The following is an 18,979-nucleotide window of genomic DNA, read 5'->3' as shown; positions in this document are numbered from 1 at the left end:
GGGGCAATTGTAGCCATCATATTTTAACTCAATCTAAAAGAACAAAAATCCAAGCAAAAGAAACTGGCCGAGAGAAACAAGTACTGTTCAACTAAGAACGATGGCAAAGCAGTGTATTTATGGAAAGTTAAAAAGTAGAAAAGTTGGATAAATACTGTTACCCTAATGGGGAAAATGGTCACTTTCACAGCTCACCGTATTACACCATCTGGCATCTGCCAAAAGCAAACCTCAGCATTCATGACAAGGAGAATTAGGGCTTTTTAGTGGCAGGCCCCCTGTTTGAGAAGCTTTTAAGCATAATTCCTTTCCCCGTTTTTCTTTGTCGGATTCTTCAGATTTCCCTATTCCTAATTGCAAAATCTAGAAGATGACTTGATCAACTCACTCTACTCCCTCTACCCTCTTGTAATATTTTCAAAGAAAATTTATTAGCCCTACATTTTTTTTTCTCTTTTTATGAAAGAACAGGCGCAGAATTTTCATCGTTGAACTAGTTTTAAAGCTTTGTCTTATGCTCCCTTAGAGAGAGAGAGAGAGAGAGAGAGAGAGAGAGAGAGAGAGAGAGAGGCTTTAAAGCCTCAAAGTGTTTTACACCAACCAGAAGGGAAGGAATTTATGACACTTTCATCTTCTTCCCATTCTAAACTCTGTACAGTGGGATTCATTGGAAAAAAGATCACAAAAACAGAGAAAGAGGGACAGAGTTTTAGCCCTTCAAAGAAAAAGCAAAAGGGCTTAAAACCGGGAAAAAAGAAGCCCAAAAAAGAAAAAGAAAAGATACACACTCAAATTCACAAACACAAGAAGAAAAAGAAAGAAAAAACACTAATAATCCCATAGCAAACCTTCATCGAAACCATTTTGTAAGACACTCTCTGGCACTCCTAACTGATCGCAAACATACCCACAGTCGTCCACGCTTTGAAGCCAGGGTGGAGTATAAAACCATCCATCCACTGAGTCCACAAACACAAACTCATTCTTTAACTCAACCGAGTCATAACTCGTCTCAAGGCTTGGCAGCTCCACTATCTGGCTTAACTCGTCCGACCCTGAAGACAATTCCATCTGAGAAACCAAAGACGACAGCGATGACGACGATGACAATGTGGCAGACGATGTGGTGAAAGGTGACGGGGAGTCAAACTTGTCCATTTGGGCTGCTTTGGCTGCCGCAGCTTGGACGTCACGGGGAGCTAAAGACACGGGTCGAGGTAAAGAGTTAGCGAGTTCGGGGAAGTTGAGAATAGCCGAATTGCCTTTGATGCTTAAAGCCGCCACGTCGTGTGCACGAGCTGCCATTTCAGGGGTAGGGAAAGTACCGAGCCAAATGCGGGATTTTTTGCGTGGCTCGCGGATTTCGGACACCCATTTGCCCCAGTTTCGCATTCGTACTCCACGGTAAACTGGGTGCTTGCTTGAATCCCTCATTCTCTTGATCTTTTTATTGGAATCTGATGAGGTGGTCTCGGGTTTCGCGTTTAGGGTGGTAGTTGAGCTAGGAACCGAGTTAGGAGGTGAGTGAGTTGACCCTGGAGATGAGGGTGATAGTGGAGGAGAAGAGAATGAGTTGGAGCTGCTCTCTGTCTCTGAATTTTGCGGCTCAGTCATTCTTTTTTAGTGGTGACTTAGAGTCACTAGAGAGCTATAACTAACTCCGCCACGGATTGTGTCTTTAAACGTACAGAGAAAAAGTACACTATAACTAGGGAGGGAGGGAGAGAGAGAGAGAGGGAGGGAGAGAGTATGTGTGGTTATATTGGGGAAGGGGGGGCGGGCAAAGAGGGTTTTATTTTGGAAGCAAATTAAAGACAGGAAGAAAACAGGGGGGGTTCTAGTTGTTTGCTGCCCAACAGGGAAAATTGAAGTGAAAGTGATGAATGGAGAGAGAGGTATTAGGGATTGGGAGCGAGCAGCTTCTATCTGGAAGCACAATAGAAGAAAAAACAATGGGAAGTAAGCTGTTCCTTTTTTGTTCTCTCTCTGCAGGGAGAAATGATGAAGAAATATTGAATGGAGAGAGTGCGGGCTTTTGAAGATTAGACAGTGAGAAAGCACTTAGCTGAGCAAGGAAAGAGGTAGGGAGGGGGTCATGCTCCTTGAGAGACTTGCTACCGCTATTGCTATTTTGCTAGTAGCTATTTCCGGATCAAGCAAAGCCTTTTTCTTCATCATTTCCCAATGACTCATACAACACTTATAAGCATTGAGAGAGAAAGCGAAAGCCAAGGGCCCACACAAGAAATGGGTCACCCTGCTAGACCCTATGGTACGATGGGGTCCCCTTCTCTAGTACCACGCAAACACCCCCTTTAATGTTTTTGTTCCTTTTTTTCAACTTCGCTTCTTTACCATTTTCACCAGCCGGGCACTGTTCATTTCCCCCCTTATCTTCTTCTTCATCACCAACCCAAGATTCATCACTTTTTTTTATCACCATTTCACCCTTTTTGGTTCTCTCATGTCTATAATTTATACACATCTCCCACCACAAGTTTCCCCTAGATTGTTTGGTAGGAATACGATATACATGCAACTATGTCACAGTGCATATTTCATAATATATATATATATATATATATATATATATATATATATATATATATATATATATATATATATATATATATATATATTAGTGAGGCATAGCAATCTAGGGTTTACAGTGCTGTCAGGTCATCATACTGCATGACCTTGTTATATTATAATATTATGGAGATTTTTTTCTCCTTTGATGATTGATTCCTGATGAGGTAACAAAACAGGGTTTTTTAATATCAACTTGTATACAAAAATGAAAAAAAAAAAATTGAGGCTTACATTTAATTGGGGTCACAAGTAGGAAGCAGCACAACAGCCTCAAAGAGATATCTTGAATGGGTCCGATCAGCCAATTTAAAGAATAAATGCTATTCCTGAAATTTTCACCACCCAAATGACTCTCTCGAAAGGTTCAAGTCCTCCTTTTTAAACTATGTTTTAAAAGAGAAAGATGACGAATTAATGGTGCAAAGAAAAATGTCCAGAGCTGTTTCATCCCCCTTTTATGAAATGATTTTATGTCATTTATGATTAGCATCGTCTTGACTCAGGAGGCCTGGCGGATGAATTACATATCCTTGATAACGATAGTAAATGAATGTCAAATATAAAGAGGCCAAAAAGAGGGGAAAAAAAACGATTGCTGATGGAGTCAAGACATTGAGAAGCGAACCAGTACTCTGAATAAAGTGAAAGGGCTTTCAATGAACGAGCGAACGGGCGAAAAAAGGAAAAGATAAATCCAAAAGTGAAGCTGCCCATCACAGGATTGTTAGGGTTAAAGTGACCAGATGGATCAAATTCAGTCAAAAGGAACTGAGACAAGGAGATTAAACAGATTTTTGTACTACGGTCAGTTCTGAAAAAGGAGATCTTTCTTATATCTGCTAAGGACCCTATACAATTTCATGGGGGATCGTCCAAATCATGCATAGTTTGGTAGCAGTTAAGTTGATTTCGAAACGGCTTAAGTCAGCCACGAGAAATGAGTCACACCTCATCATCTGGGTCCAGGGCCGAGTTACGACCTTGCTGTAACCATGGAATGGTGGCTCGAAACGTGTGATTATTAGCCAAATAGTTCGTTTATTTTGTGCAAAATTAAATGAAGGTCCCCCACATGTTAAAAATGACTTCTCTCTAGCAAATCAAGGGGCCCCTTCCCCACATGGAATCGTCACAAACCCTTCTTCCTTCTCCTTCATGGGGAATCGTTTGAAAATGGGTTTCGTTGTTGCCATCGGGGCTTTGTCGAGCTCCAGCCTTCCATGGTACTGCTTGGCTTCCTTGGCATCAATTCACGTAGCTATATACATTCTTTGTTAACAACTCCCTCCAAGGAATTATTGACATTTGAAATCGGTTTACTGCAAATGATCAAACCCTTTTCTTATTCCTTGACACTCTTTCAAGTAATTTATTGAAGGTACATATAGTTCAAGGAACAATATTGTTTAAATTAATTATTTACATGATTGATTCTTTGGGTTTAATATAATCAAAAAGAAAAAAAAAAGGCAGCATGCGTCTTTTCTGCATTATTTCTACGCCAATCAAAATCCCAACTAGATTTTGCCACGCATAATTAAATCTTCTTTCTTCATTAAATTCTGGGGTAGCTTGTACTGTATGATGAGTTGGATTGTATCTCCACAAGAACTATGACAAGTGCCAAGGAGATAATAAGTTCACACTGCACACACGAAATTTTGATTAGAAAAAAATTAATCACGTTAAAGGGACATCGAACAGAAGCAGGCACACTCCCGCAGCCATTTTCCAAAACCCCAAAATAAGAATTTCCTTTGCCACCAACTTCAAATTCTCCGATTGAACAACCCTTTGGAAAAACAGGATTCCCTTCATCGAACCTGTCATTAAAAGTCACATTATAGGATACAAGGGACGTTGACAAGCATTGGGGTTTAATTTTCTTTTGTCTTTATTAATTAAATTATATCAGGTTGCGGAGATATACGTACAGGACAAGTTTTATGTTTTTGTTTTGTAATAAATGTGGTAAGTACCTAGTATTAACTACACCCATTGACATCTTACATTCTTGTGTTTTCCGAACGGTGTACTTTGTTCAAAAGAAGTTGAAATTGTACCTTCTCAACTGAGTCTGAGCTGTTCGGACCCATTTCATTAGCATATAACCAGTTTTCTGATCTCTCCGATTGATTATATATATAATCCGTATGCATCCTTGATTTGACTCATATGGAATATGAATCCATGGCCACATATCTGATCAGGGGAATGCGACCCCCGTATGTCGCATCTACCAGCAGAAAGAAGCTCCACCAACAATTTTTTTAATATCATAGTGATGGGAAATTTTCAAGATTTTGCTTGGAGATGTTAGTTCAATGCATGGTCTCAACCACCCTCTCTAAGCTATGATTGCGTTTGTGGGCAAAAGGCTAATACTTAGCACATATTTTCCTGAAGAAAAAAAGGTCAGGGATAATAAAGACAATGAACAGGCCTTCTTTAGTCTATGGCTATAAGTATATACTACTAGCAATTTTGACATACTTGTATCATTTGGCTAACAACACGAGAGGGATGTAAATGGAGCCCCAACAACAAAGAAAGCAGTCCTGAGACCGCAGCTGTATTTAGGACGGTTGGATATTTGGATCCAATGCATATAGGGCCGGTAGTTGCGTACTCCTTAAGTGTTTTGCCCTGTGCTACCAGTAGCAAAATGAGGCACCTAACATGTACCCATATTACAATTAATATGCCAAAAGTTGGTTGATTCATTTTATTGTTGTTGTTTCAGTTTGCTTCGTGTATATGTTTATCTAACAAAAATTATGAGGAATAACTCTCTTTGATAAAAACATTTCAAAAATAACTATTAAAATAAATTTAATTATTTTTAATCATATTTAATTATTATTTAACAAAATTACTTTTAAAATTATTTTAAATAAATTAAATTATTTATCATAATTTCTTTTTATTTGTGCTTCTGATTTTTCTTTCTCATCATCCAGCTCTTTTTAATTTTATTGATTTCTCTCTTCGACATTTATCTGCTATGCTCCTGATTTCTTTCTCCCGTAAGACGTCAAGTGATAGTTTTGATGTGCTTAGGGTGGATGACTATTTAAAAATTTTGATTTGTAGGTATTTTAGATGAAACTAAAATGATAGAAATAATTACAAATGTTTGAAATAACTTTTAATTGGATCAATTGGTACCTAAATACCAAAAAATTTAAAAATTTGAAATTTATAAACCTAAAGTTTCAAAGGGAATTTTTTCAATTTTTAGTCGATATAAGATTTTTAGAAAAAAAAATTGTATTTTAATTTATGAAAATATATTAGAAACACTTTAATCAGTGTCAAATTGTTAAAAAAATAAATAAAGAGAGTTGAGAGGATTTGAAGTTTTAGTTCGTAAGTAACAACAACATTTTAAGTATTAAAATTTAACAATATTTTTTTAAATATGACATGTAACAATAATATTTTTTTAACATGATGTATAAAAAAAATTTTTTTGAACATGACATGTAACATATTTTTATATATAGCGTGTAATAATAATTTTTTTTCAACATTATGTGTAACAACCTTTTTTAATCATAAAGTGTAACATGTTTTTATGCATGGCGTATATCAACAATATGTAATAACAATATATTTTTTTTCAATATGATTTGTAACAACTTTTTTTAATCATGACGTGTAACATGTTTTTATACATGACGTCTAACAATAATATTTTTTTTCTAACATAGCGTGTAATAACTTTTTTTATTTATGGCGTGTAACGTGTTTTTATATATGGCGTGCAACAATAATATTTTTTTCAATATGATATATAACAACCTTTTTAACTATGGTATGTAACATGTTTTTATACATGACATGTAACAATAATATTTTTTTTTCAACATAGCATGTAACAACTTTTTTTAACCATAATGTGTAATATATTTTTATATATAGCGTGTAACAATAATATTTTTTCAACATGACCTGTAATATCGTGTAATGACTTGTAATATCATTAAGGATAATTTTGTCAAACTTAACTAAAAACAGTTAAAATTATAAGGGGTGCTATTTTCAAAGTTAAAAAAAAAAAATTCAGCCTTTACCTAATTTCCCATAAAAGAAGATAAATAAAAATAACTGAGCAGTTCATTCAACTTTCAAAAATCCTGGCATTTTCTATTTCTTTTGGGATTTTCACTTTTCCCTTCCCCTGTATATATACATACATGTGTAAATATAGATATGTACATGCACAGTTGCACATGAATGACTTCAATTTGTTTGGTTTGATTCTGCTAGCTGTTGTATCTTCCATGAACTGATGTAAAAAAACAGTGTGAAATTTGAACAAATTATAGGACCTTGATGCATTGGCAAGCTTGGGATCATAACAAAACATCAATAATTGAAAGGGCAAAGCTGAGCTGGTCATCAATGTGAAAACGACGATAACCCATCAACTCAGCGGGGCTTTCATTTTAACTTTCCGCTGCCAAACTGATTAAGAGTGGGGTGTGGTGAAGGTAAAATTTGAAAATTTTTTTACCAGGCATCCTTCAGCAGCGGAAGCTGCTTCATATATGTTATAGAGATTTAATTCATGATCAAATGGCTTGTACCGCAGACATTGATCTTTTGGTAAGATTGAGTTTTGCATGCAGTACATTCACTGTTTTTAGCACAAAACTGCTTGTGAAACCAGTTCTGAAGTGGCGTTCAATGTTTTTTGTGAGGAAGGTCCACCTTTGGCTTGGTGGGTGATGGATGTTGATGAAGGATTGCGGATTCAGACAGGAAGACGATGTAAAACCTTAATTACCAGAAGGACAGCACAAGACCGAGTCTTTCCAAAGGACATCATATATTCATAGGGTTATTTAATTATCTTGTTTCTATCTAGTCTCTCCACTCTTATGTTCACCAGTGAGCTGGTTTTTATGAAAATGGTCAAAATTCTATTTATGAGATAACAGTCGTGTCATGGTTTGTACACTGGGAAATGTATAAATGATTCACGTACATTTTACTGTATTTATTTTGCTCTTTTATAATGATGATAACATTTTTGTCTAGCGACCAGTTTGTGTTGGCAGTCAAATGCACCAATAAAAAAGAGGTTTTTTTTTTTTTGATGAATTTTCTGTGTATTTATGCAAAAATGAAATGAATGATCGCATTAACACCAGCTTAATTAGTGATCTAAGTAGTATGTTGTTTGATTCTCGTTTCTCTTCCCTGTTGGGGTCCTTGGAGGAGAGAAGGTTTTTGTTTTTTACAGCAGCATGTCATCGTGGAAACAATTGCAAACTTACAAAAATTTGATGAAGCTGCTGCAGGTAGCTTTTAACAGTTTATTCATGGTTGGAATCCCCAAATTCGTTGAAAGGATTGAACTTCTGGTAAGCATGAACTGAAGAGGTAAGAAGGTGGGTGTGGCAGATTGTTGCCAAGTTGCATAAACTCTTAAGGAGTAGTCAATGATCAAAAGAAACTAACAGCATTTACCTGTGAAGTTCTATTAAATTTTTGGGCCATAATCAGAATAGACGACAAAAGATTCTTGTCCATAACCCAGGTATTTGCAGCCCTAGCTGTCTCAAGAGTTGGTGTTTTTGGACGCCCAAAACCAATTTCTTTAATCAGAATCCCACTGCCCAGACTGCCACTTGTGAACATTCATGGCTCCTTCGTAAATGTGGTGGTGCTTCCTGCATCTATCTACTTCAGAAACTTGTTCCAGGGAATACATTTTTCCTATACTCTGTAATAATTATTCACGATTGACAGCCACTCAAACAGTCTGGAGTGTCAAATCCCTCATATTCTTGCATCCTACGAATGAGGTATTCAACCATAATTATGTTCATAATTATTCAACAAAATCTGGGAGTATCCTGAAATAGTTATAAAGTTCTTTCTTTATGTAATCAGTTTTGTTCCTTTTGACCTGAAGTGATGTAGTTGTTTACCAGACTTAAATACTGGCCAGCCTGATCCCTACTCAGTAATCATACACAAAAGTTTCATCACCCTTGCATCCACAGTAAAAAAAGCTTTCTACTTTTGGCAATCTTTAATTGCTGGTGCACTGCATTAGAGTCAGAAGAGAGAAGACCGATGTCTATGGTCTGAATCATGCAGCTTCACCGATAGTTTGTCACATGCATTGCCCATACACAGACGATTCAAGTTATATAACTTTGTTGTATTCATTAATGCTATGCATAGTAAGTGGGACCTGAATAACCAAGATCAGCTATGTCTCTGGTAATCCTCATATTGAACAAATCTGTTAATTCACATGCTGCTCATGTGCAAGCAGACTTGTGCAGGCTGGTCTTTATAAACACAGCCCATACATGGAGGATATGCAGCTTCATCATAAATATAGCAAGTGTGGGACCTGATCAAGCATCCTTCTTCATTTATAATCACCATTAATCTAGGTTTCATGTTCAATTCATGTGGTTGCACTCAGTACACTCTTCAATTGATCTACTTGAAGCATGACTGCTCTGTCTTACCTGCCAGAGTGGCATTAAGAAACTAGGTGCTTCTCTCGACGAGCTCTATAATGCCATCTTGATGGTCTTCGAGTTTTCCCTTTTGTTGGAATACGATTGCTATCTGTTGCTGTGTGAACTTAAGGCCGATGATGATCCTCACATACACATTGTCAGAAATACATGAAAGAGGGACTTTGCACGCCAATAGTTTTCAATAGTTTGCCCTATTGTCAAAATTTAGTCTAGCCTAGTTATCTGTCCTCTACTTATCAAAGATATTATTGTCAGTGTCCAATTTATTGTTGGCCATTCTACTCAAATGTCTAACTAATTAGATAAACCACATTTAGTTTATCCACTGCGACTGCTTAGCTAACAAATGAGATTTCCAGAAGTATTTTCTATAGAAATATTCATACAATATGTTCCTGGCCTTTCTGATGTGTAGAAGAAAGTCCAGTTGGATAACTGTCATGTAACAATCTCCTCATCTTCCAATGATAGTGCCAAAGAGAAATAATGACCAGGATATTTATTCATACATGCATACATGGGGCAGAGCCACCTTAAAATTTTTGTTCTTACAGTTGCAGATTAAACGGCTTGCACTGAAGGATGGGGTTTCTGGGTCAGGCACACAGATATGGCTAAATTCAGTACTGTCCAATTTAGATGGTGAGTTCTGCAATGAAAGTATTGTCCTAAAATGACAAAACAAACTCAAAACATCTTAAAAGTTCAAATTAGAGTGAATTGCAAGCATGATTTGATGCCTTTTTTTCCTTGAGTACGTATGACAACCACATGAAGTCAGATCTTCACATCATAAAACATAAAAGCATGCACCAAACATGTCAGGAACTGGTCCTTGCTTATAATTTCCATAAGTTTGAAAATATAAAGAATGTCTTAATATATTATTTTTAGTGTTTTCACAATGCCAGCCTTTTTGCAGTAAATTGTGAAAGGAATTTAAATAAAGTGATTCCTATAAATACAGCACTACAAACACTGGGGGAGCTTTTTTCTCTTACCCTTTCCTTCTCTTGGGACTTAAAATCAAGTAGTCGTCGTCATCATCAATATCATTGTTGATTCTTTTCTTGGCTTTTACATCTCCATTCTTTGATGCCAGCTGGTGCTTCTGTGAACTCTCAGGTTTGCTGCTTGGTTTTGAAGATTTAATTGGAGTGCCAGTCCGGAGTTCCTTCAGCCTTCTCTGCTTCTTCTCATATGCTTTTCTGGCTTTTTCAGGGGACAACAAGCCATGTTCCATCATCCTGAAAATTTGAACCATGTTACTTCTTTATAACTAAGTGCTATTCAGAAGTTAGAACTATTTCTTTAACATTATTTTAAAGAAGGAAAAAAAAAAAAGGGAATGGCCCAATACCCTTAAGAGTAAATGGAGCCCTTTGACCAATTTATTGTGGGACTAAACTTCTGGTGTTATCATTAATGTTGAAGGCAACCCAACTCCAAGAATGCAGTTTATAAAGGAGCAATATATCATAATATTTGCACATATCTTTCACAAACCTAACTACATAGCAAATGTTACATCCACAATATATTGGGTCCTGCCAGGGAACTAAACTCAACTCAAATCAACTTTAGTTGGTATCTGGTACATGAACTCCTTTTTAATGCATTCTCCATAGCTAGTACCCAAGGAATTATGAGGCCAAAAAGTACCCGTGACATTGTTGGACTGGAGCAGAAACACTGCTAACATGTGTATCATCCCCACAAACTGGGTAATTCAACAAAATTGTGTGCTTACATTCAATAAACTGAAAATGTTATTACTGAGAAGATATTAGACCTATGCTATGCTGGACCAAGGGAATTAAGTAAAATTCCTCTGATAATTCTGGTATTTAGCACCAACCATAGATCAGAAACCGATACTACCACAAGGTTAAACTTTAAGGAGCCAATGATGGCACCAATACTGTTCATTAAATCTGAATAGGAACAGAAAATATGAGGGGAATAAGGAAAGGCTACAACGTGTTTTCCCCATCTGCTGCCAATGCAAGTAAGGATAATATGTCCAGACAAAGACCTCAAGTTTTGAAGTTGAAATGGCCATCCCTTTGCTTTTTAAGGCTAACAAGAATGAGGTAACTGACATAATCAAAAACAATCTACCACGAGTTTAAGCTTTAACAAGCCAATGATGACACCAATACTGTTCATTAATTAGGCTGAAATGACAGATTTTTGTTTAGATAGCCACAGGCCTGCCTAGAATACAGAAAGCCTTGCTTTGGCAGTCACTTTCATGATGCCACGCTTCGTTTTACCAGAAAGCTTGGAGCAAGAACCTCTGTGGTCCCTGAAGAAATGGAATATTTTTTCTTCCTTAAGGACTCATTGTACATCACCAAAGGCTATTTGGTAAGCATAGATTGAGCCTTTCACAGAAAATATGAACCATTTTTCAGAACATTTCTTCCATTCAGGTGGTTTCTGCCTATTAAGACATATACATAACGATGGCAATTAACTGAATCTATCTTACATCAGAGATAGCATAATTCACCGTTTAGATGTTAGCAAACAAAAGAGAATAATGACAGTAGCTAGAGAAGGTATATATATGAGAGAATAGCTTCAGACTTGACTTAATATGCTAAAGCTACTTTTAGTTATCAATTCCTCTTTTTGACAGAGAAGAAAAGAAGCTGCTGCAAGACTTAAGACTCATTGTTCTATTCCCAAGCAATGTTCTCAAGCCCAGTGTAATGATCTCCAACAACCTTTATGTGTGTTTGGAAGATGATCATAGACAAATAAGGTGGTTCAGATTCTACCTTTCCTGGGCTAGCAAACATGCCACTACCTCCATATGTATCTGATACATCAGCCCTATCAGAGGAGGTCAACCATTCTTGTTTCCCATTTAAACGGAAACCATCAAAATTTTCTCCAACTACTCCTTTAGGCCCCATCAATCTCCAACTTCCTCTCTTCTAACATGGAAATAGAATTTGTGAGCATGAAAGGGCTGGCTAAACAATTGAAGCATCAACTCAGGATAGTCTAGAAGCTTCCTTTTTCTGCTAAGGTGTGGGCAACAATCTTGAGCCTTATCTCAAGTTACCTCTCCAATTGACAGCCCTTTTACTCCCTCATTGGCCTTGTTTTCTCCACCCATCCTAATTTTCACCAGAGTACCACCAAAGAATTTGATTCTGTTCTACACCCCAAATCTTGTTTGAAAAGAGGAAGCTAGAGATTTTCAATCTGAAAGAAAATTTTCTTCCTTCACAGGCAATTGCAATGCAAAACAGGATTGTAGACCAATCTAGAAGAGACCTGAGAAGCACTTTTCTTAGAAAAAGAAGTAATTGGCTTTTCTATCAGCACAAATGAAAGAATCTTCCCTCTCTGTACCCTGGAGAATGGCTATATTAAAAAGACTGCCACTGGAAAAAAAATTCATACATCATATTTTCCTCCTCACCCAAGTGCCACTTCGGCCTCCCAATTTTTTTGGATAGAAATTGGCCCGACATGCAGAGACATTTGCATTTTTAGCTCAAAGCATGGACATTAAGACAAGTAACAATGTAATCATCACTTAGCATGTGATGCTGGAAAGAAGCAACAAAACTATTTTTCTTCGGTACTTATAAATAACAGTAGGGAGAGAGATAGATTTACATAGACTACTTCCATTGTTTTCATATCTCTTGTCACCTGCATCACAAGTCAATTCTCTGGCACTTAAAAGCTATTGAATTAATGAACAGAAAAGTCCATAACTCTAGCTTCTGATTAACCAGCATATTTTCTATTTAAGTTACACACAAAGTTGCCATTTCTGTCCTCAAATACGACTGAGAAAACATCAGTTGAGCACATATATATCAGAAGTTACTTCTGTGTGTTACATTGCGGAGATCCCTATTGGCTATTGTAGGGTGGAAAATACTCAATTATGCACTTAAGAGATGTGAAGTTCACTTTATGCAGATAAATTAATTGTTTTCATTCAGATCAAACCAAGGAAAGCTTATAACATAGTAATTCTCCTAAAAACCAAACAACTATGTATCATCGCATAAATGAATTGAACTTCCACTATCAAAAGATAGAGGATGATTGCAACATGATCTACGCATCAAGCAGATGAATAGGCTTGACTGAGAAAGATGCAGGCGGTTCAAGGATTACCTTTGTAATGAATAAAAATTTCCTACATTGTTACCAGGGAGGCAGGGACTCTCTCCAACATAAGAAACCTTAAACAGATACTGGAAACAAAACTAGTTGACCTTCATGATTTAAGACTTGAGCAGTTAAACAATTTCCAGGACTGCAGATTTTCGTTTCTTGTGATCTTTATAAAGTTATAAATAATAAGCAAGAAGTATTATTAGACGAAGGAAGCCTCACCAAAATTCTGCCATTTCACTTGTTGGTATCTGTTTCGACAAAGACTCATAAAATATTCGTAACGGCTCTCTCTGTCAAGAAAAGCATTGAGTAACATCAATTATTAGAGACATCTTTCTGGACGAAAGCAAAGATTTGAGATTATATGAGGAGAACCTCTTCAGGAGGGTCATGTTTCTGTCCGGGCAGAGTATAAACCTTCTTCTCCCTAACTTTAGTTTTTGTGGTTGCGGTGGTTTTCGATGAACTTGAACTTGCTTTCGATTTTACCTTCAAAGTTTATAAAAAAAAAAAAAAAAACCAGAAACAAAAACTAAGAAATTCATGCATCTTGGAAGAAAAGAGGCAAACTTTTAGATGTCCACAACCAAAGTACAGAGAGAAAGAACTTAAAATCTCTCAATGCATCACAGATTAATAAAATTCATTGATCAAAAAAGCCATACCAGAATCATCCAAACTAGAGCACATGCCAAATCCAGATCAACCAATCAGTCAATAAAAATTTACAAACAGATAAGCAAAACCAAACATAGAAACTAACAATTAAAAGAAAAAAAAAATGAAACCCTAATCACCAAATTGAGAAACCAATCAATAAAAAAGCAAACAAATCTAAATGAGTTGAAGTTAACAGGGAACTGTGAGATGGGCACACCTGTGTTTTTGTTATGACAGTTGACACAGATTTCTGCTTCGAATCAACAGGAGCCTGTTTGCTGGAGCTTTCAATCTTCTTCCTATTCATAGCAGCATCAAACTTGCCCTTTGAAGAGCCATCTTGACCGCTGGTCTTGACCTTAACTAAATTGGATCTGGTCTCTGTTGTCATTTCTAGAAATTTTCTTATTTATCAGATTTTCAATTCTTTGCGAGTTTGCTAACCTGATCTAATCAATTCTTTTATCTTCTTCTTCTTCTTCTTGCTTTCATTGAAGAATCTGTTAATACTTTTGTCCTCTTAAATTATCAAATGTTAAAAAATAAAAATAAAAAAAATTAGGTAGATAATAGATATGAAGAAAATATAAAAAAAAAAATGTTGAAACTTTAGCTGGCTATTGCCGTTTAACGGCTTTTTAAGGTTGTCAATTCTTACATGCCCATCAACTAAAAAAGCAAAGCTTTTCACTTTACCGGAAGCAGATTAACTGGAATTACTTTAGTACCCTTGTGGTACCTCCATGAACATGCCTTGAAGGGAGGTGGTGGGTGGGGCTTCAAAAGTCAGTTCAAGAATAATGTCCCAGATGTGGAAGCCTTTATTCCCTTCATCTCTTACCGTTTTTCTGCTTATTACATATTCATCCTTCGCACAAACTTCCAAGTAACGGACGGTTGGGACACGTCGCTAGATAGTGTTCGGTCGGGACACGTGGTGGGCAACCGTGCGTTTCGCTGGAAAAAGATCATAGACCTTTAACCAAAATTTGGCATTTTAAGATCATAAAATCTTGTGCCGTTTCCAAGTCATTATCCTTTTGTGCTGTACAACAAGAGTTTACCGTAACAGTTGATGTTAGAGTGTATTCCGTTGTAATACCACGAGAGATGTCAAGATTGAAATGAATTCGAATCAAAATAAATCATTTTTTTGAATTAGAGTTTTAAAATTTATATTTTTCGTTATATAATTAGAAATAAAAATTAAAAGTGTAGGTCCGTGGTACATAAAATTTACTCTGTTTTTCATAAATGATTAGAAAAATTAATATGCCAGATTACAATTTTGAAAAACGCAAATCAACAATCAGATTTGCTCTGGTTTGACCTGTCAACTCTATATTTGTGAAAGCAATCATACATGATGACAAGTTTACTCAAGGTCAGAACATGAAACAACAAATCTATGCTGCTCTTACAAGCAAAAAAAAAAAAAAAATCTATGCTGTTCTTGTTTGGAAAACTCTATTATACCAAATGGAGTGAAGAATCATATGAAACGAATCATATTTTACAGGCTCAGCATGCCAAAGAAAATGTTGTTGCACCATTTTCACTCTACTATGCATTTCCATGTACCTCTCCTCTGAGATGGAAAGGAGTATGTTCTTTTAAGTATGGGATATCCTTCTCCAAGACGAAAACAGCAAAGGATTCCCAGCTTAGAACCTCGAAAATGGGTGGCACAAAGTTGTCAGATATTATAACAGGAACACACTCATAGAATATGGCTTCCACAACTCTAGGGCTATTCACTTCATGACCTCTTGCACATATGCAGAATTTACTGCTCTTCATATGCTCAATATAGTTCATGTTTCCCTTCACATGAGGCATGGGGCCAAAGATTTTCATGTCAGGGTCACTTAGCCAATAGTTCAATAAAACTGGTCTCACATAACCATGCATGTTCCCTGCAAAGAAAGCAAGGATATGCCTCTGGGAAGAAGGGTTGCCTCCCTGGCTTTTCAGAGGATCCTTAGTTGATCGCACCTATGTTTCAGGGAGAGAAACATCCTTGCCTATGGTGAAGCCTACTCCGATATCCGCATTGCAGAGTGCTCTGATGCTGTTGAGCAAACGTCCTCTTGTGTCAGCAGGAGCCTGAGAAAATAGAGTTTCTTAGAGAGTTTCCACTTTAAAAGAGGGAAGGGGATTAGAAGTTAAAAATGCAATGGGAAATAATCTGTCTATGTAGTTTTTACTTGCAATGTAAGCTATACTATACAGTTTTAATGCTCGATTGGTCTCTCAACTTTCAGACTAGTTTAGGTTTGAGCATCAAAATGTTTCCCATACTTTATGAAATAACGACTAGAAAACAGAGACAACTCTTAGAAAAAAGAGTCAATTCTTAGAAAAAAGATGCTACCCCTTAAAAGGAAGATGCATGTGGAAGGAAATCATCTATCATGTTATGTGAGGTGAACATCAAAACCCTCATGTTTGAGGCAAACATCAGACCTTTCAAATAGCCATTTATGCATAACAAAAACAGTATGTTTTGCACATTATACAAACTACGGTAGTCTAGATACATATAGGTGTCAAGAATCAAGATGCCTCCTATAAGTATAACTGATGGTAATAAGTAGAATGGAAAAAGCATACCCAGTCATGACAAGCAACAAGAAAATGATCTGCTCCACCAGTTCTGTTCCAGAAAGGATGTTTTGCTGCAATCATGTCTACATAGGTTTTCATGTACTGAATTAAATTGTTTCGACTGTGTGAATTGCATACATAAAGTGTTAATTCTAGCAACCGAGAACTAAAAGGTAAAAAAAATAAGTGAGCTTTTTGAGGGTCTTTAGTGACAAAATTTTTATTGGCTTCCAAGAGCTTTATGAACCATCCTTCAGAAGCATATATACCTTCAAGTATTCCTTGATGGAAAATGATTTTTCTCCCTCTTGGTAGATGTAAACCATGAGTATATTCTCCATAAGTTCATAACTCCTGCAAAGTATGACATCCTTTTAATAACGAAACAAATGCATTGATGAACAACAAAATTACGATACTTTTAACATATTGGATCCACAAAGGCTGGCAGTACATCCTAATCTTCAACAAAGTAACAAACAGAGATGGTAAAGTTCTCTTATGCATTTGACAAAACAAAACTGAGTGAAAACAAATTGAATGGGAATCTCCTATCAAAACTTGGAACAAGGTATACCTTTTAAACATGGAAACATTACGATACAGAGATGGGTGAAGTCCAGAAGCATTTGTCATTACAGGTGCATGCACAATCTGTGATTTTGCAAAAATTACTTCCTGCTGTACTTTTGATGACAGTGGTGGTGCCTATAAGCAATACAAATCAGGAAGTAAAGTAAGTTAAGAAGAATTTCACATTGACTTCAATGCAAAACCTATCAATCCAGATATAAGTATATACATACCACTGAATGGGGTGAAGTATGACTCTGTAACAACAGATCATTCATCTCAGATATTGAGACAAAAATCTGTGGTTGCTTCTTGGACTTCTTTTTAGGCTTCTTGGATCCTTTCTTCCTTACTGCAGGAACTGTATTTTCAGAATAAACATTTCCAGATAGAGGAGTGCTAATGAGGAAATTGGGATCTTTATCCTTCTCAGGCAATATTGTGGTATTTTTGCCCACCGATGATGCGTTCACAGATGACATATTGCTTCTTAATTTTGTATCTGGAAGAATGGATGGTGAATTCAATGGTGGTGATGCAGGTGCTGCAAAATAACGACCAGAGCTTCCACTACTGGATGAAGGATTATAATCTTGAGTAACATTCTGCTCTGGTGCTGCATGTAAGACAGGACCATTTACTACATTGTCACCATTCTCCAACGTTGAGCTTATACTCGGAGCTATAGGAGTGTCTGATGAAGATCCATTAAAAAGTAAGCCAAAAGAATTATTTGAACCTGCATTGCTTTCTGATACATATACATTCTTGAGATCTCTGTCATTTTCTTCAGATTCATTTCCTTGAGCAGTTTCTTTGTCTATATTTAAGACTGCTGTACCATTTTCTGTATCATTATCTGCATAATTATGAGTAGAGTTTAAACCATTTGAAAGTGTCACATTATCAACCATTCCAGACTTTGATGATGAACCCCCAGTTGGAAAGCGGCCATTCTTGCCAGCAGCAAAGAGAGATGTGAAAACTTCAGTATATGGAAGTTCAAAATATTGAACTGCTAAAACTAGAGCAAATGTAATAGCCATCAGCAAGAGAAGCCTCCTGCTTTCTGCTTGACATAAGAGTCGAAAAACTCCCATCCATGTCACAAAAAAAGAACCTATAAAATCCAAGCACAGAAGCAGTTATATGTGTTGGTGGCTTGCAACACTACTTAACAAACAAGGACAGTGCCGGTTGGTAGCAACACAACTTGGTAATAATATGGGCATATATATACAATGTGGCAAGCAGGAGTATCACTTAGCAAGTTCAAAGAAAAAAAGTGATTTCGCATAAAATTAGATGCAAGACTTACATTTATGAATAAGGTACTGAATGCACTAAACCATAAAGTAATTAAAAGGCAAATCTGCATTAATGCTTTTAGTAAGTTAAAGCAAAAGTTCTTGCTTTCAAGAATCTGATCCTAAAAGATAAATGCAAACAGAACCAACGAGTGGATCTCAAATCTCCCAAAAGGAAAACAAAATTATCATTTCCATGTAATTTACATACATTTTCTTATCAACCCAGAATCTAGAATAGCTGAAACAGAGATATATTCATCTGAACAGGTAGCCTCATATCATCCAAGAATAAGATAGCCAAAAAGAACATGCATTTCTCATATGTCCATAGGAGAAGAAATTTCCCAATTCAAAGAGATCAAGAAACATGAATAAAAAATAAAAAAAAAGGGAATGAAGTAAGAGTTGAACTAACATGCATATATATGTTTCAGCGGGATGGAAGTGAACCGACAAATGAGTTATTTCCCGGACGGACTTGAACCTGCTGCCGATTCCTTTGTAATAAGTACTAAGAAAGAGGTTTCTATGTATCTGTGGGGCCCATTGAGATTTGACTTGCGTGATTGT

General features: G+C 36.5%; 2 protein-coding genes and 1 pseudogene across 3 annotated transcripts; all 3 read right to left on the bottom strand.

The window, feature by feature from the left end:
• Nucleotides 1-603: 603 nt before the first annotated feature.
• LOC18587975 (dehydration-responsive element-binding protein 3-like) lies at nt 604-2,183 on the bottom strand. The gene has a single exon (XM_007012067.3). The coding sequence runs from the start codon at nt 1,612-1,614 to the stop codon at nt 829-831; it is 786 nt and encodes a 261-aa protein (XP_007012129.1). The 5' UTR covers nt 1,615-2,183; the 3' UTR covers nt 604-828.
• A 7,776-nt stretch (nt 2,184-9,959) lies between these two features.
• LOC18587974 (uncharacterized) lies at nt 9,960-14,523 on the bottom strand. Its single transcript, XM_007012066.3, has 4 exons — nt 14,137-14,523; nt 13,635-13,748; nt 13,479-13,549; nt 9,960-10,351 (listed from the first exon to the last, which is right to left on the bottom strand). The coding sequence occupies exons 1-4, from the start codon at nt 14,308-14,310 to the stop codon at nt 10,102-10,104; spliced, it is 609 nt and encodes a 202-aa protein (XP_007012128.1). The 5' UTR covers nt 14,311-14,523; the 3' UTR covers nt 9,960-10,101.
• Nucleotides 14,524-15,205: 682 nt separating this feature from the next.
• LOC18587972 (putative glycosyltransferase At3g07620) lies at nt 15,206-18,781 on the bottom strand (annotated as a pseudogene). Its single transcript, XR_016028244.1, has 4 exons — nt 17,333-18,781; nt 17,104-17,234; nt 16,533-16,880; nt 15,206-16,025 (listed from the first exon to the last, which is right to left on the bottom strand). The product of XR_016028244.1 is annotated as a putative glycosyltransferase At3g07620 (transcript).
• Between the last annotated feature and the right edge of the window lie 198 nt (nt 18,782-18,979).

This window comes from Theobroma cacao, chromosome 9, assembly GCF_053813885.1.
Source record: "Theobroma cacao isolate CCN51 chromosome 9, ASM5381388v1, whole genome shotgun sequence".
Lineage (NCBI taxonomy): Eukaryota > Viridiplantae > Streptophyta > Magnoliopsida > Malvales > Malvaceae > Theobroma > Theobroma cacao.
The sequence above is the reverse complement of the archived record's forward strand: the minus strand, read 5'-3'. Positions and strand labels throughout refer to the sequence as shown.